Below are 24,027 nucleotides of genomic sequence, written 5' to 3'. Positions count from 1 at the left end.
GTCTCCTTTAGGCCGCAATCCAGTCTCAGCTAGATGGGGTACGCACAGGCCTAAGCCAGCTCCATAATGCATTGAATGATGTCAAGGATATCCAGCAGTCACTGGCTGATGTCAGCAAGGACTGGAGGCAGAGCATCAACACCATCGAGAGTCTTAAAGACGTAAAAGATGCAGTGGTGCAGCACAGCCAGCTGGCTGCAGCTGTGGAGAACCTCAAGAACATATTCTCTGGTAAGTGCAGATAGAAGGGGGGCATTGGGAGAGGGTGGGCTCTCCTTGCTTTTCCTCCAAACACTGAGAGTTCTGTGAGATGAGTAGAGACAGACCAACATTTCTTTGCTGTATACTTTTTAGGCCTTTCCTTGAGTGCACAGTTAGCTCACATAACGTCTCTGAATATGAATGGAAAAGGTCAGTTGAGCAATTGTAAGTAAGGACCAGTGGAGAGCACACTAATCTGTATCAGGGTGGTGCACAGACGTACACTGCAGAACCAGTGTTTTCATCTGTGGATGAGAGACTAGGAGTCTACTGAACAAGAGTAGAGGCAGAAGTACATGGTCTTTAGAGGGGAGGCAGGCCCTGAGACAGAGGATCTGGGAGAAGAGCAGTTCTTAAGCTAGGACAGATAAGTGCACAGGCCAGGGGACAGGTGAAATGGGAGCCAGGTGGACAGAACAGAGCAAGTCTGGAGTCTTTCAGTGTGACAGCCAGAGTTGTGGGAAAACAGGCAGAGGGCTGACAGACTGGCCAGAGTTGTCTCTTTGGTTCTATATTGTGGAATGCAGAATAAGCTCCATAGCTTATTCATAAACAGTGTCAGCTGTCTCCAGTCTTTTCAGTGTCTAAAAAATCTGAAGAAACATTGGAGCTAGTTCTCTAAATGTTTGGCCAGTTCATTAGTGATATGACTAGGATAGGGTTTTTCTTTATACAGAGATCGGCTCTGCTCTTCTACTGCTTTGTTTTTCAGTCTGGTGGGTTTTGTTTCCAGAATTTGTTTGATCTGGGTTGCTTAGTTTCTTGGTATTCAGTTTTTTACTGTTCTCTTTTACAGACTCTTTTTCTAAAATTTTCTTGAAAAATTAATAATAATATCCCTACTTTCATATTTTAATTAGAATCTTTTCTCTTAGACCATTTGAGCCAGTTTCCTTAATCTTTTCAAAGGACCAGGTTATTTCTATTGGTTTTTATATACTCTATTATTTATCTGTATTCTAATATTTATAATTTCCTTCCTTTTGGCTTTGGGTTTAGTTATTCTTTTTTTTTTTTAAGATTATTTTATTTTATGTGTGTAAGTATTTGTCTACATGTATGTATTGTACCACATTCATGCCTAGGGCCTGCAGAAGTCAGAAAAGGGCATTAGAGTCCCTGTAACTGGAATTGTAGGTATTTGTGAGACTCTGTGTAGGTGCTAGGAACTGAATTGGGGTCTCTGTAAGAACAGCAAGGGCTCTTAACCACTGAACCATCTCTTTAACCTATCTTCTTTTTTTCAGCTCCTTCAAGTTGTAAAGTTAGGTTGTTAGTTTGAGAGCTTTCTTTTTTTTAATTAAATTTAATTTTTAAATTAATTTTATTTATTTATATTTCAAATGTCCCCCTTCCACAAGCCCCCCTTCCCACTCCCCTTCCCTTTACCTCTAAGAGGGTGCTCCCCCCACCCATCCATTCCTACCTCACCCCTTTATCATCCTCCTTCTCTGGGGCATCAGTCCTTCACAGGACCAAGTGTATCCCATCCCATTGAGGCCAGACAGGGCAGTCCTTTGCTACATATGTAGTGGGGGCCAAGGACCAGCCCATGTATGCTCTTTGGTTGGTGGTTTAGTCTCTGGGAGCTCTGAAGGATTTGGCTGGTTGATACTGTTGTTCTTCCTGTGTGGTTTTAATCCCCTCCAGCTCCTTCAGTTCTTCCCTTAACTCTTCCATAGTGGTCCCTGAGCTCAGTCCAGTGTTTGGCTGTAAGTATCTCAGAGGACAGCCTTGTTAGGCTCTGTAACATAGCATCAGTAACAGTGTCAAGCACTGCTGTCCCCCATGAAGTGATCCTGAGTTGGGCCTGTCACTGCACAGCCTTTCCTTTCTCTGCTCTACTTTTGTCACTGCATTTTCTTTAGACAGGAACAATTCTGGGTCAAAAATTTTGAGATGGGTGGGTGGCCCCAATCCCTCAACTGGATTCTCTTCAGTTTTCATCTTCTCTTCAGGTTTCATCTCCCTACTCTTAGGCATTTCAGCTATGGTCATCAACATTGGGTCCTGGGAGCTTCTCACATCTCTGCTGTCTGAGACTTCCTAGTGGTTTCCCCTGTCCCCCACCCCACACTGCTGCATGTGTCTATTCATTCTCCTGGCCCTCCAGGCTTCTTTCCTGTCTGTCTCCCTCCCATATCTGATCCTGTTCCCCTGTTTCCCTCTCCCTTCTCCCATCCAGATTCCTCCCTACCTCTGCCTCTCATGATTATTTTGTTCTCCATTCTAAGTAGGATTGAAGCAACCACACGTGTGCCTTCCTTCTTGTTACGCTTCATATGGTCTATGAATTCTATCATGAGTAGTCTGAACATTTTGGCTAATACTACCCATCAGTGAATATCCTTTTGGGTCTGGGTTATTTCAGTCAGGATGACATCTTCTAGTTCTGTCCATTTGCTTACAAAATTCATGATGTTTTCATTTTTAATAGCTGAGTAATATTCCATTGTGTAAATGAACCACATTTTCTGTATCTATTCTTAAGTTAAGGGACATCTGGGTTATTTCCAGCTTCTGGCTATTATGAATAAGGCTGTTATGAACATAGTGGAGTATGTGTCTTGTTATATGTTGGAGAATCTTTGGGGTATGTGACCAGGAGTGGTATATAGCTGGGTCTTGAGGTAGAACTATTCCCAATTTCCTGAGAAACTGCCAAATTGATTTCTAGAGTGGTTGTTCAAATTTGTACTCCTAGCAGCAGTGGAGGAATGGTCCCCTTGCTCCACAAAGTTGTCCCCACCCCTTACCCCACCAGACCTTCCCACTCTCTGGGGCTTCCAGACTCTTGAGGTTTTGGTGCATGTTCTCTGACTGAACCCAGACCAGGAAGTTTTATGCTGTATATGTGTTGGGTGCCTCCTATTAGCTGGTGTATGCTGCCTGGTTGGTGATCGGTGTCTGAGAGATCTCGGGGGTCCAGGTTAATTGAGACTGCTGGTCTTTCTACAGGGTCACCCTCCTCCTCAGCTTCCTCCAGCTTTTCCCCAATTCATCCACAGGGGAATCCAGCTTTTGTCCATTGGTTGGGACAAAATATCTGCATCTGACTCAAGCAGCTCAATAAGTTAGAGAGTGTCTTTCCTAGTGCCTCAGCTAGTCTTTGTTTCTTCCATAGACCCTGCTGGTCTTTGTTCCTTCTAGGAAATTCAGCAGATCTCCTTGCATGTGGCTGGGCTTGACTGAGAGTCCCTGGTTTTTAATATATTGGATAGATCTTCTGTCTCTTCACACACCTTCTGCTTGCTCTGTCCTCACTGAAAGAAGGCACTGTCTCCAGTGATTCTAATGGCTGTGCCTCTCCTTGCAGTCTGTCAGTTTTTGCTTCATAAATTCTTGTAGTCAGTTTGAGATGCAGAAATGACAATAATTGTCATAACTGTGTAACTGTACCATCTTGTTAATAGACCCATCTGTTATATCCTCCTTCAGTTTACTTAAAGCTGTTTGTCTCACTCAATACTGCTCTTGACTCTCTTCATTACTATTTATACAGGCAATCTTACTTTAATGTTCTCAGCTTAAGGGTAGTCTTGGAGGCATGTATGGTTGAGTAACTTTTTAAAAAGTATGTTCATTTTATGTGTATGAGTGATTTACATACATACATACATATGCACTATATGCATGCTTAGTGCTATAAGAGGTCAGGAGACAGTGCAGGATCCCTTGGAACTAGAGTTAGAGATGGTTGTGAGGGTGACAGAATGGATGCTGGGAACTGAATCTAGGTTCTCTGGAACAGCAGCAAGTGCTCTTAAACATTGAGTTATCTTTCTAGCCCATGATTAAATCATTTTTTGTATTTACTTTTATTGAAAATTTTCCTACTTTGTTTACAGTTTTTTATTTCATTTATTTGTATAGGGTTTTTGAGATGTACCCTGGATGATCATGAACTTGTTATATAAATATGATGAGTTCTTGATTCCCCTTCCTCTACACCACAAGTGCTGGAATTACAAGTGCATGTCACCATTCCTGGCTGAGATTTTTTTGAAACTCTCAGTTATTGTCATTTCTCAAGTTACTGTCTAACGTCTCTTCTCTTTCCCCGCAGGATTTCCTCTAGCGTGTCCTACATAAAGATCTAATCATAAAGGTTTTTCAGCTTTCTCGTATTTAGGACTTCTAATTTCTCTCTCACTTTTGAATGACAGTTTTGCTGGATAAAAGATTCTTAGTAAAAGTGGGGCTTGATGGCTCACATTTGTAGTTCCAGTATGTGAAGGCTGAGGTAGGAAGATTATTGCATGTTTGAGTTCAGTGTGGGCTACAGACTGAGATCGTGTCTCAAAGGACGATAAAAAAGAAGAAAGAAAAAAGAAGAAAAGCCATTGCTAGTTGGTAGTATTTTTTTAGTACTTTCAGTGTATCTAAAAATACATTTTAATACTAAATACAATGTATTTAATGCCAGATACATCTGGCATCCAAAATTTCTGATAAGGAATTTACTAGTAACAATATTTAGGGTACCTTTTCTGTTACAAGTTTCTTCTCTTACTGCTCTCACAGCTTCAGGACTTAGTATGGGTCCCTTGACTTGCAGATCATTGCTTTGCTTAATAAGATATTTACATTCATGTCATCTATCAATCCTTGGAAGCTTCCAGCTGTCCACTCTTCTATCTTCTTCCTTGGAGGTTACTACAGTATATATGCTGGTCTGCCTTAGCGGTCCATGAGTTCTTCTGGGTTCTGTCTACTTTCTTTAGCCTTTTTTTTCTGTCCCTGATAATTTCTATTATCCTCATTTAACATTTTCTGGTTCCATCTCCTGCCTGCTCACATTCCCCTTGCATCTACTTTAGTTTAATGGTTTTTTAAATATTTATGTCTAGTAGACCTGCCATCAGGTCTTTTCTGAAGCAGGCATACTGATTTATTTATTTTTTGATTATTTATTGAGTGGGGCATGCTTATAGAGTTCTTTGTGGTTTTGCTTTAGGCATTTGATTCTTAACATGCTCAGCCTGGATGCTGGAATCTGCCTAAGAATGCATAGTGATTTTTCAGACATATGTATATACACATGGGTGCTTTTGATGTTTTTACTTGTTAGACTTCCAAAGGGATAGATAGAAAATTGGAGAACAGAAGGTAGTCATTCTCTTTATTTCCTAGAAGTCACATTAGCAATTAGTGGCTATAAAACAGAAGCAGCAATCAATAATCAGAACACACATCACCATACTTGAAACATGGTGCTTTTTCTGAGGCCTACTTTAACACTGAAAAGATGGCATTCACTTCCTTAGAAAAAGCACATGTAGATGAATGGACCATAATTACTTAATTTCCATCAGGCCTTTTATGTCTAGGTTTATGAAAATTGCCAGTCTTTGATAGACTCAAGAGTTCAAAACCATTAGGATCTGTCAGGGCTACTGTCCAGGTAGAAAGATGGATGCCAGGTGTCTCCTGCTTTCCCTGCTATCATCTCTATGTGTTTTCACTGAGTCAACTTGTACCTTTTCTAGTGCCTGAGATTGTGAGGGAGACACAGGATCTCATCGAGCAAGGGGCCCTCCTGCAGGCCCACCGGAAGCTAATGGATCTGGAGTGCTCTCGGGATGGGCTAATGTGTGAGCAGTACCGCATGGACAGTGGGAACAAACGGGACATGACCCTCATTCATGGCTACTTTGGTAGCACACAGGGGCTCTCTGATGAGCTTGCTAAGCAGCTGTGGATGGTGCTACAAAGATCACTGGTCACTGTCCGCCGGGATCCTACCTTGCTGGTCTCCGTGGTCAGGATCATTGAAAGGGAAGAAAAAATTGACAGGCGGATACTTGATCGAAAAAAGCAAACTGGGTTTGTTCCTCCTGGAAGGCCTAAAAACTGGAAGGAAAAAATGTTTGCCATTTTGGACAGAACTGTGACAACTAGAATTGAAGGTACACAGGCAGACACCAGAGAGTCTGACAAGATGTGGCTTGTGCGCCACCTGGAGATTATTAGGAAGTATGTCCTGGATGATCTCATCATTGCCAAGAACCTGATGGTCCAGTGCTTCCCTCCTCACTATGAGATCTTTAAGAACCTCCTAAGCATGTACCACCAAGCCTTGAGTACTCGGATGCAGGACCTAGCGTCAGAGGACCTTGAGGCCAACGAGATTGTGAGCCTTTTGACATGGGTCCTTAATACCTACACCAGGTAGAATTGCTTTTATGCCTATGTGTGTTTTTATCTAGAAACTTATTTTTTTCTGCTTATGAACACTGACCAGTTTACAAACAGTCTCATGCATTTTAAACCCACATCTTTTTCTGGCTTGTGAAGGTCTTTCTGTTCTGCCTCTTGGTGACTTATCCTTGAGGATGAGCTAGCCTGTCATGTGGGTATAGTTTTTCTTTTTTCTTTTTTTAATATTTGTTTATTTATTTATTTAATCTATGTGAGTACCCTGTAGCTGTCAGACACTCCAGAAGAGGGCATTGGATCCCATTACAGATGGTTGTGAGCCACCATGTGGTTGCTGGGAATTGAACTCAGGACCTCTGGAAGAGCAGTCGATACTCTTAACCGCTGAGCCATCTCTCTACCCTGGTATAGTTTTTCTATATGGTCTCTCCCACCTCCCCTGAGCACTCTGTTGTGCACCATAGTGTTGATTATTTTTCTATGCTCACTGTGTGCATTCTTGCTTCCTCACAGTGATTTCCTGAGACAAATATAGTATTGGAATGGGAGCATATAGCCCTAGGAAATTCAGTGACTTTATCAGAGTCACCAGGTTGATGAAGTGATCACCAGGCTTTCTTTTCCTCACCAGTACACTGTAACAGTAAATTATTCAAATACAGTTGTACACCAACTTAGTAGCCCATACCTGTAGTTCCCAAACTCAAGAGCCTGAGTAGAAAGATCGTCTAAGCACAGCCTGAACAGAATAGCAGGACCTATCTCAAAAATTAAGAAATAGCAACAAGAATATATAGAAAAATATGTGAACTATATAGAAATATGTGAATTATATAGAAATATGTAAACTATATAGAAAAAATAGTTATTCCTTTTGCATTGCAGCTTGAGACTATTGTTTTGTGTGTAGGAACTGAGCCACTTCATGCATGAAGTAATTAAAGGTGGACTTTGAAAAGAATGTCAGTGGGAGGCTATTTGGAGGTGCTTTAAGATTAGGTAATTAAAATGGTTATTAATTTTAACTTTTATGAATAGAAAACAGTGATAAATAATATACTGAAATTTCTTTATTATTACCTTGTTATACCATCGAGAAAGAAAGCATGATTTTAACAGTGAGTATTATTTTGTATATATGTGGTTTAAACTGTTTAGAGTAGAGTGTTTCTATACCTCAATGCAGTGAGCTATAAACAGAATGAAATTGTTAGGCGTGGATGATGATCATTGGTAATTAAAAAAAACATGTATTTTATTACCTTTCATTATATGGAGATATGTATGTGTCTACATATGGTTATGTTAATGTGAGTGCTGGTGCCTTCAGATGCCAGAGGTGTTGGGTTCTCTGAAACGGAATTACAAATGGTTGTGAGCTGCCTGACATGGGTGCTGAGAAGTGAACTCAGGTCCTCAAAAAGAACAGCAGGTGTTTTTAACCACTGACCAATCTCTCCAGCCCCATTATTTTATAGCACTTATATGTATAGGCCTGGAATTTATGCCTTTACCACTTTATGAGGTCCAAATAATCTCCATTATTCCATTCTGTAGTCTTTCACATTGTATAGCCTAGACCATAGTATGCCGTGTGTCCTAGACTTTTGTGAACCCAGTTGAATGTACACGAGACAGGTGGTATACTCTGATCACCTCCATTTTGTAGCTGAGGCACAGAGGAAATAATATTTTTACTTCTAATAGCCAGTAGCAGGAGAGCAAGATTCAAAGCTGGAGCCTGGGTCCTTACCCAGATCTGTATACTGGACTATGTGCACAGCTCTCTGGCTTAGTTTTGCTTCTCTTGAGCCAAGCTGAAAGTGTCTTTGTACTTAAGCTCTTCATATTGATTATGTGTGCTTTATTACACTGGACCCTGGAGAAGTTGAGACATTTTTCCTCTGAAAACATAGGGCATTGAGGTTTGGTTACAGATAACCAAGATTAAACAAGTAGTTTTTTAATATGTGCAGGTTTTTATGAAGTTCTTTTTCACTCAGAAAGAATGTTATCCTAAATATATTTGAGTATGTAGTATAACACATACAGGTGTTTTGAGTAAGAAGTCCTAGACTTTAGTGAGCCCAGTTACATGTACAGATATATTTGCTATGAAATTTAGCATCTGTTTCCCTGTTTTCTGCACAGTAAAATGAATGCTATCTTTCTTTACTTTTTATCCTTCAGCAACATTTATTTCTTGCCTTAGTCTCACCTTCCTATAGGAATTACTTTTATGACAGTGTTTAGTGTTCTAAATAACAGTACTTGTCCATTATCTTCTTAATGAAGTGTGATGATTTGACAATTTCTGTTTGTGTGGTCCTGGTCTCAGCACTAGAGACACAGCAAGTTAAGACAGACAGACCTTTGTAGACTATTTTGTGCATTTGAATTCAAGCTCCCTGTGCATCTGGCACAATGTGAAGAAGCCATATTGATATTCTATAAGTGGCTGTGTAGTCTGCATGGTGACATCATGGAGTGACCCCCATATCCTTGACCTTTTATTCTGTGCTTTCCATGCATGAGCCCTTCTTCCTGATTTTGTGGAGTTGTAGAAGTGTCAGCATTGAGATATCTAGGATAATGCATTTACATGTCTAGCCAAACATCTAGACTCACTTGAGAGTGTTATTTGAGTGTTCTGCTGTGGTTTGTTGTTTACTCCTGCTTTTCACTGCAGTACAGAGATGATGGGGAATGTGGAGCTAGCCCCAGAAGTGGATGTTAATGCCCTGGAGCCTCTTCTCTCACCAAACGTGGTCTCTGAGCTGCTTGACACATACATGTCAACACTCACAGTGAGTAAAATTGGGTTACAGGCCCAGAAGTGCTATAATGGTTATCTGTCTGTAATGTGGTGAGACATCTAAACTATCTTCAATAGACGTCCTCAAATGATCTGGGCATGTTCACTTTTTGTAAAAAAAGGGACACCTGACTCTGGCCTAGGTCTGGAGCTTATTTCACAGATACATGAATCTTTTCTGCTCAAGGAGCCTACCTGTGACACCCATTTGACTGGCAAGGCCTTATGTCTAAGGTAGCATGAGCTACTTAGCACTGTGTTCCAGTGTGAGGTGACACTTTGGGGACCAAGGGGCCAGTCTCATATTGGTCTCATAACCATTAGATAGTCTCAGTAAGATGGAAGGGACAACAAGATGGCATCTAAGTTACTACTGGGTGTCCCTGGGTTCTACAGAGCTGTGTTCTGCTGTGGCCTGAGATGATTGGGCTGACAAGTCTGTTCTCTAATGTCCTAGGCCTAGCCATCAGATGCTGGACATCTGGTTTTGTCCTCCAGCATAATGTTCATCAATAGCACCCTTGATCCTTTCCCTCTTTATCTATAGTTAGTGTTTTGGTGGTTCGCATATGAAAAGACCAGCATGAGTATTGCACACCAGTGAACTGCATATGAAGAGTCTGCTCTTCTATGCTTAGAAGCAAGGGTTGCTGTGAAAAGCTGTATGTAGTCTGTGCAGCTACAAGTGCTACAGAGAGAATGTTGGTATAACTCTGCCTGTTCTTTTTCATAATACCAAACGCCTAGTCCAACATCATTGCCTGGCTTCGGAAAGCACTGGAAACAGACAAGAAAGACTGGAGCAAAGAGACAGAGCCAGAAGCAGACCAGGATGGCTATTATCAGACTACACTTCCTGCCATTGTATTCCAGGTATAAGCCTTAGAGTTAAAAGTCCAAGGTCCTCTGTGATTAATAGGAGCTGTTGGTTTCATAGACAGCAAGTACCTTAGACTTCACAAAGTAGATGTCAAGAACACACTTTCCTTGATATCTCTGCCTCTACTTTCTAGAGCTAAAGAAACTGAGGCTCAGAATTACACTCACCATTAGTGTTATGCAGGATCACTTAAGATTTCCCAGAAGATCTTTTTGGGTCTGAACTAGAAGTTAGTTATATTGGTTGTACCTAGTGCTTATATTCTGTGTTCTTTTACATTCCATGTTGGTAAATGGTCAAAACTTGTCTTTAGAATGCCACATAATTGAGTTTAATTTTGCAAGTAAGTGCACATAAACACCCTCATGGCCCTACCTCTTTGTCAGCTCTTGTCACACTTTATCACCTCATGGTTATAATGAAAGAGTATACCTTTCCCTGTGGTAGAACTCCAGCTGAAGGTAACTAAAAATTTGTTCTAGGCTTCCCCCCCCCCATTGGAGAAATTGTTCAGCTTTATTGTTTTTCAGATAGTTTTATTGTTTTCTTTGACTTTGGACTATTACAACTGCCAAGTACATTTTTTTATTAATTATATACTTACTTTTGAGATTATAATATAATTACATCATTTCCTCCTTCCATTTTCTCCTTCCAGACTGTCCCATATACCCCTCCTTATTCTCTTTCAAATTCATGGCCTCTTTTTTTTTTTTATTAATATCTGCTATATACATTTATGTGTATAAGTATATATATATATGTGTGTGTGTGTGTGTGTGTGTGTGTGTTTAATGTTATAAATGCAACCTGCTCAGTCTGTACAATGTTACTTGTGTGTATGTTTTCCGAGCTCACCATATTGGATAACCAGTTGGTGTCTTCTTCCCTAGGAAGACTATTTCTCCTACTCTCCATAATTCCATAATTGCCCCTAGTTCTTTGTCTAGAGTTGAGGCCTTGTGAGCTTCCTCTCATCCAAGTTAGCATGTCTATTCATACTGTCCTTGATGAGTGCATGTTTTGGCAGCCATGTTAGTGAAACTTAACTGGTATAGCTTCTGACATTTCTAGGAGGCACAGTCTCAGAGCAAACTTCCTGTTTCTTTGTCTCTTGTAGTCTTACCTCCCTCTCTTCTACAGTGATTCTGAGCCTTAGGTGCAGGACTTGTGTTGTAGATGTATCAGTTGGGACTGGCTTCCACAACTTTGTGTTTTGATTAATTGTAGTTTTCTGTAATGGTCTCCATCTCTTAAAAAGAGAAGTTTTCTTGAAAAAGGGTGAGGCCTACAGTCACCCATACTTCTTAGTCACCGTTCTCTTTTGCTGGGAAAAGACACCATGATGAAGGCAACTCTTATTAAAGAAAGTATTTAGTTGAGGACTTGCTTACAATTCAGAGGTTTAGTCCATTAGTATGGCAGGGAACTTGGCAGCGTGTATGGTGCTGGCACAGTAGCTGAGAGCTTTACATCCTGATTCGCAGGCAGGCAGAGACATAGATATAGAGACAGAGCTGTTAGTTGTCACCAATATATAGATACCACTACTGTACCCATGCTCTTCAAAGGCTTCATCTAGATCTGTTGAGATGAGCATGTGATTTTTTTTCTTTAAATCCATTTATGTGGTTTCTTAAATTTATTGACTTGTGTTTGCTGAACTATCTCTGCATTTCAGGGGTAAGTCTAACTTGGTCATCTTTTTGATGTGTCTGTATTCTCTGCAAATATTTTATTGAGCAGTTTGAATCTGTGTTTATCAGACATATTGGGCTTTAGTTTTGTTGATGTTATTGTTTTTATTACCTGACTTTGGTCTTAGAGTGATACTACCTTGATAGAAGTTCTCCCTCCCTCTCTCCTCTTCCCATCCTTCCTCTCTCTCTCTCTATTCCCCTCTATCCTTCCCCTCCCTTCTCCCCCTTCCTCAAATTTTTAAAGAATGGTTGGCTGTAGATCTTCATTCATTAAAAGTCTGGTGTAATTTATCTGTAAATCTATCTGATCCTAGACTTTTTGTTATTATTTAAATTTTTCTCATTTGGTATGAGTTGTTGACTTCTTGGTTCTTTTTGGTTTTTCATCTTAATAAAGTACAGATTTTTAAAGTATTCCCTTATAATAATCAGAATTTCTTTGGTATCTATTATATTGTTTTCCTGTTCTTTTTTGATTCTGTAAGTTTGGATTTTCTCTTTCTTTTTCTTTATTTTTATTGAATTCTGTTTTTTAAGTCTGGACTGTCTTCAGCATTTCAATCAGCCGCATATTTGTTTTTCTTGGGCATTATTGAGGTTTAAGTTCTTTGTACATAAAATTTCACTGAGATGCTTCTTTGTGTCTACTTTAAGTTCCTTGAATTCCCTGTTCTTTTATACTGTTTTCTTTTTTGTGTCCTCCCCCCCTTTTCAATTTTTAGATGTTTGAACAGAATCTTCAAGTTGCTGCTCAAATAAGTGAAGATTTGAAAACAAAGGTATTGGTTTTGTGTCTTCAGCAAATGAATTCTTTCCTAAGTAGGTATGTATTTTTGCCAATAATCTAAATTACAAATTATGCATTTTAAAGTTAAGAGCAAATTTTGTTGATCCTCGGATGCTGTTATTAAAAGATTAACCCCTTTTGTTATTCAGAAATGCAAAAATATTAAAAAGAAGAAAATGAAAACATCCTAATCAGATGGGGCATGTAACATACTGTTTCCCAGTGGGCCTTTCCCTGTGAATTGTTCACATAACGACATTCAAGTCTAGACAGAAGAGTCCCATGAAATCTGTCCTCCCCTCATACTGCCCAAGTCTTCTAGGCCATCCTCACATGCTCTGTTCTCTTAACTATCGTTTCCTTTTGTGCCTCCCTCCTATCATTTTGATACCCAGATGTTGCTGTCCGTGTCCCAGATTCTCTGTTAGAACCACAACATCAGTCATGTAGTGGGTATCTGACATCTTATATTAGAGTTCATAGTCTCCACTGCTAGTTTGGCAGGTCTGTGTGTCATTGTGGTCTAAGCTTCTGGAGCATGAGGGCTTCTCTTCTCCCTCTTCACTAGGAACTGTTTGAGAGGCTGTCATGGATCTCTTTTTGCTTACAAAGTCTTCAATATTAGTGGTCATATGTCATATCTCTAACAGTTCAGTTGCCAGCTAGGCTCCTCCCTTCCTTAGAATTCTATCTGCTACCCACCTAGGGGATCATGATTTGATTCCTCTCAGTTACAAGGCCATAACTGATCTCCACATTCCACCCATAGAATTGTAACTGAGCTCCTCAGCCAATTTATGGGGTCATTGCCCAAAGCTGTAACTTCTCAGGGTCACTTCCAAGACAGTCACTTTGTTTTTAAGGAGTGGTCTTCTATGAAGAGGATTTTTCCCCTTAGTTAATCTGAAACCACAGATGGGCAAAATCAGAGGAAATGTTTAGATCTTTCCCACTAATTTAACAGTTTGAGGTCAATGAGTCAAAAAATTATACAGAATGCAACAGTGGCATCCTAGGTGTTTCTTCATAGCATTTTGAAAAGGGATATCTTCTCAAGTATATAATAATGTTTCTCACACTGTTGAGGGTTTTATGAAGGACTAGAGTAGGGTACTGTGCCATGGTATACATATGAAAATCAGAGGACAACTTAGTGTAGTTGGTGAGTTTCAGGGCTCTGCTTCAGGTGGACAGGCTTTTGTGGCTAGTTCCTTTACCCAGTCATTTCTCTAGTTCTGTTATATAAGTTGTAGGGTAAAGTGTTCATGAAATACTGAGATACTTTTCTAGTTATGGTTATGTGTTTTGCAATATCTTCATGTCAGAATACCAAACCATATCTCAAAGTCTGCTACAAAAAATATTTTTAGAATTCATTTAATGTGATTGATTCTCTCCTCTACCATGAATATAGACTATCCAAAAGTATGTTTATGTTTAAAGACTCCTCCCTGACAGGCATGATGTCTACTTGACACTGTAGACAGCTTTGGGATTTCCCAATATTATTTCAGATACAAAGATGAAGCCCAGCTTTACAAAGAAGAGCACTTGAGAAACCGGCAGCACCCACACTGTTATGTGCAGTACATGATTGCCATCATCAATAACTGCCAGACCTTCAAGTAAGTGCTGTGTAGGACTGAAAGGGACAGAGAGTATGCAAGCATGTAGCTCTTTCCCTGAGCCCTTGATGTTTCTGTGCAGAGAATCCATCATCAGTCTGAAAAGGAAGTACCTAAAAACTGAATCGGAGGAAGGCCTATGTCTGAGTCAGCCAAGCATGGATGGGATTCTAGATGCCATTGCTAAGGAAGGCTGCAGCAGTCTGCTAGAGGAGGTCTTCCTAGATCTAGAGGTGAGCTTGGCTCCTCCACCCGTAGGGCTAGAGCATGGGATGGGGAAGGGGTTGGAGGATTTCATGTTCTTTTTTGGACTGCACTGTCACCTGCCTCATGCATGTACTTGCTGTGAGCTGAGATCTTCCATTGCATCTGTACTAAGTTACAGTCAGAGGACCACTGACTGCCTTGTATGACTGCCTTCCTGGGCAAATTTAGATAAAGACTCCCAGGAAATAATCAGTTATCAAACATTAACAAGTTATATGATAAGTCAAGTATGTGGAAACCGATAACAAAACTCAGATGAGAGTACACAGGTCACATAAATCATCCTCACTTTAGAGCAAAATTCCAACATACAACACACCCAAAATCATTAACAAAACAATTTTTATTCATACCAGAAGCACAGTGCACCAAAACCAAATAGGGCCACAGATATCAGCATAGTTAAATGTCTTAACAGGAATCAGCATATATTAAAAAAATAAAATTGACCTATATAAATAAAATCAGCATATATATAAAAAAATAAAAGTCTGTGGGTCTTGCTGCAAAGAGATTTTCTTTCTTTCTTTCTTTTTAAAATCATGCCTCACTGAGTTCAGACGCTCAGAACCTGGGAGTTTGGCCATGAATACCTGTAATTCCACAGCTAAGGAGAACAGAGAAAGGACCACTGGGGCTTGCTGGACAGCCAGAGTAGCCAAAATGGTGAACTCCAGGTTCAGTGAGAGACGTGTCTCAAGGAAGTAAGATGGAGAGTGATGGAACAGCAACCTACATCCTCTGGCCTCTTTGTAGGGCACGTACACACCAGTTGAGAAAAGGGGAGACTTGTCTTTGTGATTATTTAAAAAAAAATTATTCAAAAATAGGCAAAAGGTACAAATAACCTCTGCACCAAAAAAAAAAAAAAAAAAAAAAAAATACCAGAATCTAAATATGAGTCAGACATTCATCTGCTGTCACTAGAGAAGCATAGATCGATATTTAGTGTGAGCCATTGCTTAGCCTGGTGCCTGGGATTGAAAAAACTCGGTGGGGGAGCACTAGGAGAGCACAGTGCTTGACTCTGCTCTGCTCTGCATAGAACTGATTCTGCAGCTTTTTGAATAAAGCTTGGAGTGAAAAACATAAATGTATATCACAGAATTGAGTGGATAAATTATGACATATTCATATAATTAAAGGTAAAAGCCAATATTTACATATATAACTTGTTGTTAGTAATGGTTTTTTAGAAAGCATGTATGTGTAATATAAAACTCCTAAATCTGAAGTACAGATTTGCAGATTGTGTAAAAGTTGACTTATTTTTTGTAACTTTCATATATCACTGCCACAATCAGAAAATCTGTGTGACACCCTCCCCCCCCAGTGTACTGGCTGGTTTTGTGTCAACTTGACACAAGCTGGAGTTATCACAGAGAAAGGAGCCCCAGTTGAGGAAATGCCTCCATGAGATCCAGCTGTAAGGCATTTTCTCAATTTGTGATCAAGGGGGGAGGGCCCAGCCCATTGTGGGTGATGTCATCCCTGGGCTGGTAGACCTGGGTTCTATAAGAAAGCAGGCTGAGTAAGCCAGGGGAAGCAAGCCAGTAAGTAACATCCCTCCATGGTCTCTGCATCAGCTCCTGCTTCCTGACCTGCTTGGGTTCCAGTCCTGAATTCCTTTGATGATAAACAGCACTGTGGAAGTGTAAGCTGAATAAACCCTTTCCTCCCCAACTTGCTTCTTGGTCATGATGTTTGTGCAGGAGTTGAAACCCTAAGACACCCAGGGAATGACCACTCTGAGATAGGGATGATCCCAGGCATGGTGCCAAGTAAAGATTTTCATGATTGCCTTGTGTTTTTCAGCAACATCTGAATGAGCTGATGACAAAGAAGTGGCTGTTAGGGTCAAATGCTGTGGACATCATCTGTGTCACTGTAGAAGACTATTTCAATGACTTTGCCAAAATTAAAAAGCCATATAAAAAGGTAAGCAAATGGGATTTAGTGCACTGGTGCCTACCTCCCATCTGGATTATAATTCAATGCCAAAGTAACTCTGTGCTTATGATAATGTGGCAGCATTGATGTAATCTAAAGAGTATGAGGTGATGGGCTGAGATGCAGATTGAAGTGTTCTTTTGAGGAGCATTGTTTTTAATGTAGTCAAACTTCACTCCTTTTTTATGGTTAATTCTTTTTTTGGAGGGGGATTATGTAGGATATTTTCTTACCCAGGACCATGAAATTTATTTTGAAAGTCAGCTATAAAAGTAGTCTTAGAGATCTGCCCACCACCATGTTACATGGTGCAGGGTGAGGAAAGACTCTCAGAGGCCAGTCTGCTACCCAGCCATGAGGTTTGGGAGGGAAAGTCATCCAGAGGCCCGCCAGCAGGTCAGCAGTGGGAACCACCACAATGTGAAAGTCTGTGGTAAACACACACACACACACACACACACACACACACACACACACACACACACACACACACACTACCTGTGGCACTTGGAGAACTAGAGAACTCACCCTAGTGATATGGTATGGGAGAGCTAAGCCTATGACCAACTAAGATGTCATCCAGACCCAGATCCTGGGCTTTGGGTTAGTCCACTCCCTAATCTACCTCATCTCTGAACTACTAGAGCTTGTGAAAGGGCCATTTCTGCTGTTCCAAAGCTGCAGGATCTCCATGACAGGGCAACAGCAGAATACTTGGGAGGAGTCCTAGTAAGGATCCTGTATTGATGGTGTGACAGAAGCCAGGAGCATTAAACCATTGCTTATGAAGATGTGTGGACAGAGGGATATACTGTGGGACCCACTACAGCTTCCATGATGAGATGTTTTCTATGCTTGTTTTCTTTTGCTTTTTTTTTTTTTTTTTTTTTTTTAATTGAGGGGTATTGCAAGGGCAGAGGGCAGATACAGAGACTAGGGAGATGAGTGGGACTGGGGTGCATGATGTAAAACTTGCAGAGAATCAATAAAAGTTTTTTTTAAGAAGTCTTAAACTTGTAATTTTTTTTTTTTTTTTTTTTTTCTAAGCAGGGTCTGAAAGCCATGGTATAGTGTTCGGGCCCATTTGTTTTTTACCCATGATAGAGCTTGTTCTTGTCAGCTGTCTTAATAGCTTGTCTTCTGGTTTGTTCTGATCTCTGATTTTATTTCATATGTAGATGATAGGTCTTAATGAAGGAGGAAATTATATACATTTTTAGACATTTCTTAGCTCCAGTCTCAGCCTGCTTATAGCTTGATTTAGTTAGTGATGCTTTGATTTGTTGTTTTTGTCTTCCTTGGAGTCTTGTGGGAGTCCAGCGTGATAGTGTGCCTACAAGGCCTGTGGTTATGCATGAGTCTCCCATCTGTCCAGATTGCCCACCCCACTCCCAGGGAGCTGACTACAAAGCGGAGGCCACAACCACCAGCCATCACATCAGTGGTTGTACAGTTAAAGGATCTGACTGACCTAAGTATCACTTCAGTGAGGCTCCTTCACCTCCGTAGAGGGAATCCAACCTCTTTAACAAGCCAGCTTTCTTGCTACTTCTACCATGTTAGTTCTAGACTTTCCCTTTGCTTTGTAATGCTCCACAGGTATATTTTCTCATTCAAAGCTTTCCTGAGGATTCCCAAGATATTTAGCCTGTGGTGTTGGGGTTTTGTTAGCTGAGGATACAGATGGTTGTTGCTGGTGGTGGTGGTTTGATTTGCTAATCTGCTTATGGATGAGGTACTACTGTTGGGCTTCATCTAAGCTAAGCTTCTTTGGCTAACCCATCCTGTCAGTCAAGAGACCAAAGCTTGTTTGGCTCGGGCAGTTCCTCTACTGCAGCTCCACTTAATGTTGGGTTGAGAGCCTCAGGATCAGGAAGAGTTGGGACTTCTAAAGGAGTTGGCCTGAAGCGAGGGTACACATCAAACAAGAGCTGACCTGGCATTTACTAGGGTGACTGAAGCTCATTTGTAGATAATTTGATTATATCTAGAAAATGAGCTTGATAATATCTAGAAAAATAATGCTGAAAGCAAGTTCTCCAACAGACTTATATCTGCCTGACTTCTAGATGGAATATAAGCATCAAGGCTACACGGGTTATGTGTGGGGTCCCTTCTTGCCCCTGTGTACATGCTGTGTTGCCAGCTGGCCTATCATAACTCCTGTCAATATGTGAAGCCAGCAGAGTACAAAACTTGATGGTGAAATTCAGACATGCGTAATTTAATGTACTTTAAAATCCTATCAAATATATGACTAAGTGTAGTATTCTAGAGGCTGCAACAGGAGGATTATTGTGAGTTCGAGGCTAGCTTGAACTATATAGCTAAACAATGTCTCAACGGGGAAAAAAAATCAACTAGGTTGTTGGAAATGAGGACCTACAGCAGCCTGTTTGCAGGTCATCTTAGGTTTGATGAGAACCTCTATGTATACTAGCACGGTGGAATCTGCAACTGACATGTTTTTTCCACAGAGGATGACAGCTGAGGCACACAGGCGTGTGGTGGTAGAATATCTGCGGGCTGTCATGCAGAAGCGTATTTCCTTTCGGAGTGCTGAAGAGCGCAAGGAGGGTGCTGAGAAGATGGTCAGAGAGGCTGAACAGCTCCGCTTCCTGTTCCGGAAGCTGGCGTCTGTGAGTATTGAAGGGGGCTAAGCTCAGGGATGGTAGATATCAGGTTACTGAGTTATCTAGTAGCTTGCTTTTAGTTTCTATGCTTGAACTGTTTAGACCAGATGAGGGGATCCAGGAACATCAGAAGCCAGTGGCTAGTTAGTTCTGTCTATCAAGAAGAGGGTCTAGGTTCAGAGCCTGCCCAGCTTTACAACTGAAAAATGCATTTCCACAGAGGCTGACACTTTTTTTGTTATTATTTTTATTGGATATTTTATGTATTTATATTTTTTGGCTGATACTTTATTAAGGCAACTCTCAAGACTTTTCTGGCAGCAGCCCATGTGTAACTTCATGGAGTAATGCATGTCTTCCTGTCCCTCTGTTCTCATTTGTTTGCTCTCAATGATTCTGGTTGCCACCCAGTAACCTAATTCCTTGACTCAAGGATCCATAATTTCTCACACCACACCTTTTCTCTGGCTAGAGTGCAAATAGTGACTAATCAAATCACCTCATTAGATTGGCCCCTAATCCCAGCTCAGAATAAATGAATCTTGGGGTATGTACATAGAAGAGTGAGGTGCCCAGCCTGAAAGCAGGTTTGGAGATGTCAAGATCAAATTGGTACTACTGTAAGAAATAGGGTTGAGGGCTGTTCCTCACCCTGATGCTGTTTTCCAGGGATTTGGTGAGGATTCAGATGGACACTGTGATACAATTGTTGCAGTGGCAGAGGTTATTAAGCTCACGGACCCTTCTCTGCTCTACCTAGAAGTCTCAACTCTGGTCAGCAAATATCCAGACATCAGGTAAAGGCTGAGCATCTTTCTGTCAGTATCACAATAGGCCATTTCTACTGCCCTTAGGAAGATGAGCTGTGAACATCAGAACATGCATGCCAACTAGTTGTGAAGAGAAAAGTCAGGGCTTTGGTGGTGAGGGTGCATCAAGGAGTCATCTGTGCAGCCTTCCACTAACCTTATCTGATGTTAGCAGAGTCTGGCTGAGGTTTGTATATCTGCCTTGTAGCCAAGGTTGCTTGTCTGAATGGGTGGTGTTAAGCAGCAGGCTTGACTGTACAAGGTGCATGATACTTGCCTGAATGCATGATGGTCAGACAGCAGGCCTAACTGTATAAGGTGTGTGGAGTTTGCCTGAATGTGTGGTAGTCAGAAGGCAGCTCTTACTGTACAAGGTGGGTGGTGTTGGGAAGGATTGAGTATTACATTTTTGATTGGTGAAGTGGGGAAGGTTGTGACCACTGGAGCTATCTAAACCCCATGATCTAATGTAGGAAACTGACTTGTATATAACCAGGTCTACCTCACATATGTGTACTCAGTATCAGACTGAGGAAAGGGATATTTATTCCATGTCCCTCTACCTGCTGTGCTGGCTCCAGACCCCAGGCCCTGCCTTTATGACCTCCATTCCAGGAACCTGCCACGTCCTCTAAGGATGAGCATGGCTAAGTTGTCTCATTGCCACTGTTAGAAAAGCAAGAATCCTAAACCCTCCAGAATCACCCTTCTGTGGTCAGGCATTCTTGATACCAGTAGTTAGAACAGAATTTTAGAAGTTCTTTTACATTTTTCAAGGAGAAAGAAAGGTGAAATGTTGGGTATCTCTCTTCTATAAAAGAGGAGATGTCTTTTGTGGCTGTTAGAGTCCCACCCTCTGAGTGTCACCTGTGCAGCCTGAGGGAGCTGAGAAGATGGAGGTTCATGTTGACTTCTCTCCCACAGAGATGACCACATTGGCGCACTGCTAGCACTACGAGGAGATGCCAGCCGGGACATGAAGCAGACCATCATGGAAACACTGGAGCAGGGCCCCATGCAAGCAAGCCCCAACTATGTACCCATCTTCAAGGAAATCGTTGTGCCCAGTCTGAATGTGGCAAAGCTCCTTAAGTAATTCTGTCCTTCCAGCTGCCCTGTGTGTCTTTACTGTGAGGCTTTCCTGTTGTCATGGTATTAAAACAAAAGTCTGTCTCTAGGTGCTCTGTGTGATGTTCCTGTCTTCTGTGGCATTGTACTGTTCTCTACTGTGAGAAAAGGAGATGTGTGGTGGGCATAACTTTTCTTTCCCTGCTGATGTCTTGCTCTGCTTAACTAATACTTTGAACCTCTACCACTTAAAGGGAAAAGAAGATAGAAAACTTTTCTAGGTTCTGACTGGTTGTGATACAGCAATGTCCAGAGGCTACAAGAGGCCATCAGGTCTCAGCTGACCTGTGAGTAGTCCTGAGCAGTCTGTGGGGCCAGGATCTGCCCTGACCTTTCTGCCATTATAGATGTCCACAGCTCTCCTTGTACTGTACATGGATGGTTGTCCTTTTGTTCCAGAGCTCCAGGGACTACCTTAAATCAAACAAGGCCTAGTAGCGGCTGTCCTATTGCCTAGGCCTTGTACCACATGGCCACCCTTGAATGTGTAGACTAATGAAATATTTTCTTTCTGTTCTTAATGGCAGTGTTAACATTCTGCTTTTATTTCATTTTTAAAAAATCACAAATAACCCCTTTTCTAAGTGGAACTAAGTAAAAATTCCTCTGGTACTCAAACATGAATTTCCTAGAGGGCCTGGCTGGTATTGTTTTAATCCAGGCCTTGCTCAACAATCCACTCAATGTGAATGACAGCTCAGCAGTGTTCTTTAAATGTGCACTGAGAAGTATTGACAAATACAAATGACCCTTGTAGTGACAAAAGATGCTTGTGTCTCCACTGAGGCTTTTCACTGTAGGCTACTGCTGCTGGGCATGTAGGATAGACATTAATATGACCACTGAATGCACACGTGGTTAAGCCCATTTGGCTCTTGGGCCATAGAGGTCAACAGAGGACAGGAGAAATCATATCCTTTACCAGTGGGTAGTAGAATCATGGGGATAGGATAGGAATTGTTAGAAGTCAAGGGGTAGTACCAGGCTGTGTACTAGTGGGTAGGCAGTGGCCAGTGTGATACAGGGAAAACTATGACCAAAAACCTTTTTAGAGGGCACCTATGCACGGTATTGGCTAGGCTATTCCAGTGAGTGGGTTGTTGGCTACATATACCAAAGTTTATAGTGTCTACTTCCTGAACAGGGATATACAGCTTCCATTTACTAGACAGGGAAGTGTTTTGAGAGAGAACATTAACCAGGTATTGATTCCATAAAATGATGTTAGCCATGAAAAGGTGTCTTCCAGATTAGCAAAGTCCCTTGATTGTTGACTTAGTCACAGATTCTTTTGCTATGATGAGACATCTTGACCAAGGCTAGAAAGCATTTATCTGGGGGCTTGCTTACTATTTCAAAGGTTTAGCCCATTATCATAATGGAGGGGAGCATAGTATCATGCAGCCACGTGCTGGAGCAGTTGCTGAAAGCTGCTCTGTAAGCACACACAGACTCTGAGCTTGACATGGGCTTTTGAAACTTCAAAGCTCACCCCCACCTCATGACACTTCTCCAATAAGGCCATGCATCCTAATCCTTTCAAATATTTCCACTCCTCAGCAACTAAGCATTTGAGTATATGTTTAGTGGGGTCCGAGATAAGTAGATGTTCCAGGTCATGCTGAATCACCAGTGAAATGGAGAAGCAGCTACGAGATACTGTTTCATCAAGTCTGTTGATGCACAGTTCAGGACTTTGGAGCTCCCTCTAAAGAAGGATAAGATGGACATCCTGGACACTTGAGTGCAGGTTGCCAGAACCAGGCCATGTCAGCAAAGTCCTTTAATGCAGACTTTAGGGAAAGATGAACAAGCAGAGCCACATTGGGTCACTTCCTTCCTTACTGCAGTGAAATGAATTGTAACTTCTAAAAGAAAAGATTGAGGTCTCAACCCTAGAACCCTGAATCAGACTTTGAAAGTAGAATCATTGCAGGTGTGATGTAACTCAAGGTATGAAGTCACATGGAATTAGTTTGAGTACTATGTGGAGACACCAGCAGCCCTTAAAACCAAGAAGAGACCTGGAAGGACCCCTGTCCTAACTCTTGGACTTTATTTCTTCCCATAAGGCATGAAGCAGACTTTGTGAGTCATGCAGTGTTCTTTGCTACTTTACCCATTTATATCCACTTTGAGATGTCTATAAGCTTAACAGTTGAGATTCCTCTTGTAAGCAGCCATTGTCTGGGGATTCTGCTTTGGTATGCAATTTTTAAGTAATTTAAAATTAAAATTAAAAACATGTTGCAGGACCGCTAAAGCTCATGTTTAATAGGCTCTGCCACACACCTCTGCCTTGTACTGTCCTTACCTCAATCTATAGAGACCCTCCTTGGTGCCCCTTCTTGCCATTCCTTCTTACTTGCGCACTTTGACATCCATAGCATCTTAGCCACCCCTTCAGCCATGGTGGGAGCTGTTTCAATTACCCACTGCCCAGTCAGCCACAGGACGTATCTGATCTGTTTTATATCTGAGAGATGCTAAATTGGTGCTTTCTATAGATGTGTCCAACAACTTCCCATCCCCAATAGGGTGGCCTTAGAAACACGCTGTTTGTCTTACTTTTATTGCACAATAAACTGCTCCTTAAGTTTTACCTGGGTAGGATTTTTCATTCATAAACAAAGTTTGCACCCAAAATGCCTTAAGGTGTTTTTAATAGACATAGACAAGTAGTCACTGCAGTTTTGCTGAGGGACTCCTTGTACAGATGCTGCCCAACACATTGGAGGGGCATTTTAAGGCACATTCTTCTGCAATCAGAATTAAAGTTCAACTATGATTACGTTCACAACATTAATACACAATTTTAACCACTCAAAATATATTTCTGGCTTTGATGAAGTTCTTTAAATTTTCTTTCATAAAAAGATTAGTAATACATAGTATATTGAATACTGTAATAAAATTATTTTCAAGAAAATACAGAAGTGGAAATAGAAATTTCCTAAATTTGTATACTTTGTAGTACCACAAAGTAGGTCAAAGTTCAGTATTAAATAAATAG

The 24,027-nt window shown here is 41.1% G+C and overlaps 1 protein-coding gene across 4 annotated transcripts in view; it reads left to right on the top strand.

Moving 5' to 3' along the window:
- Positions 1-23,563, top strand: part of EXOC3 (exocyst complex component 3) — a 28,591-nt gene extending 5,028 nt beyond the window's left edge. For all 4 annotated transcript variants that reach the window (XM_080933876.1, XM_080933877.1, XM_080933875.1 and 1 more), the window contains exons 3-13: positions 12-231; positions 5,751-6,432; positions 9,110-9,227; positions 9,983-10,108; positions 12,538-12,638; positions 14,117-14,227; positions 14,310-14,460; positions 16,310-16,432; positions 18,922-19,083; positions 19,747-19,874; positions 20,811-23,563. In XM_080933876.1, the coding sequence (XP_080790002.1) occupies positions 12-231; positions 5,751-6,432; positions 9,110-9,227; positions 9,983-10,108; positions 12,538-12,638; positions 14,117-14,227; positions 14,310-14,460; positions 16,310-16,432; positions 18,922-19,083; positions 19,747-19,874; positions 20,811-20,982 (2,094 nt within the window). In that variant the 3' untranslated portion in view covers positions 20,983-23,563. The remainder of the gene's footprint in view (positions 1-11; positions 232-5,750; positions 6,433-9,109; positions 9,228-9,982; positions 10,109-12,537; positions 12,639-14,116; positions 14,228-14,309; positions 14,461-16,309; positions 16,433-18,921; positions 19,084-19,746; positions 19,875-20,810) is intronic.
- Positions 23,564-24,027: the final 464 nt, after the last annotated feature.

This window comes from Micromys minutus, assembly GCF_963924665.1.
Source record: "Micromys minutus genome assembly, chromosome: 20".
Classification (NCBI taxonomy): domain Eukaryota; kingdom Metazoa; phylum Chordata; class Mammalia; order Rodentia; family Muridae; genus Micromys; species Micromys minutus.
Note: the sequence above shows the minus strand (reverse complement) of the source record. Positions and strands in the feature narration are given on the sequence as shown.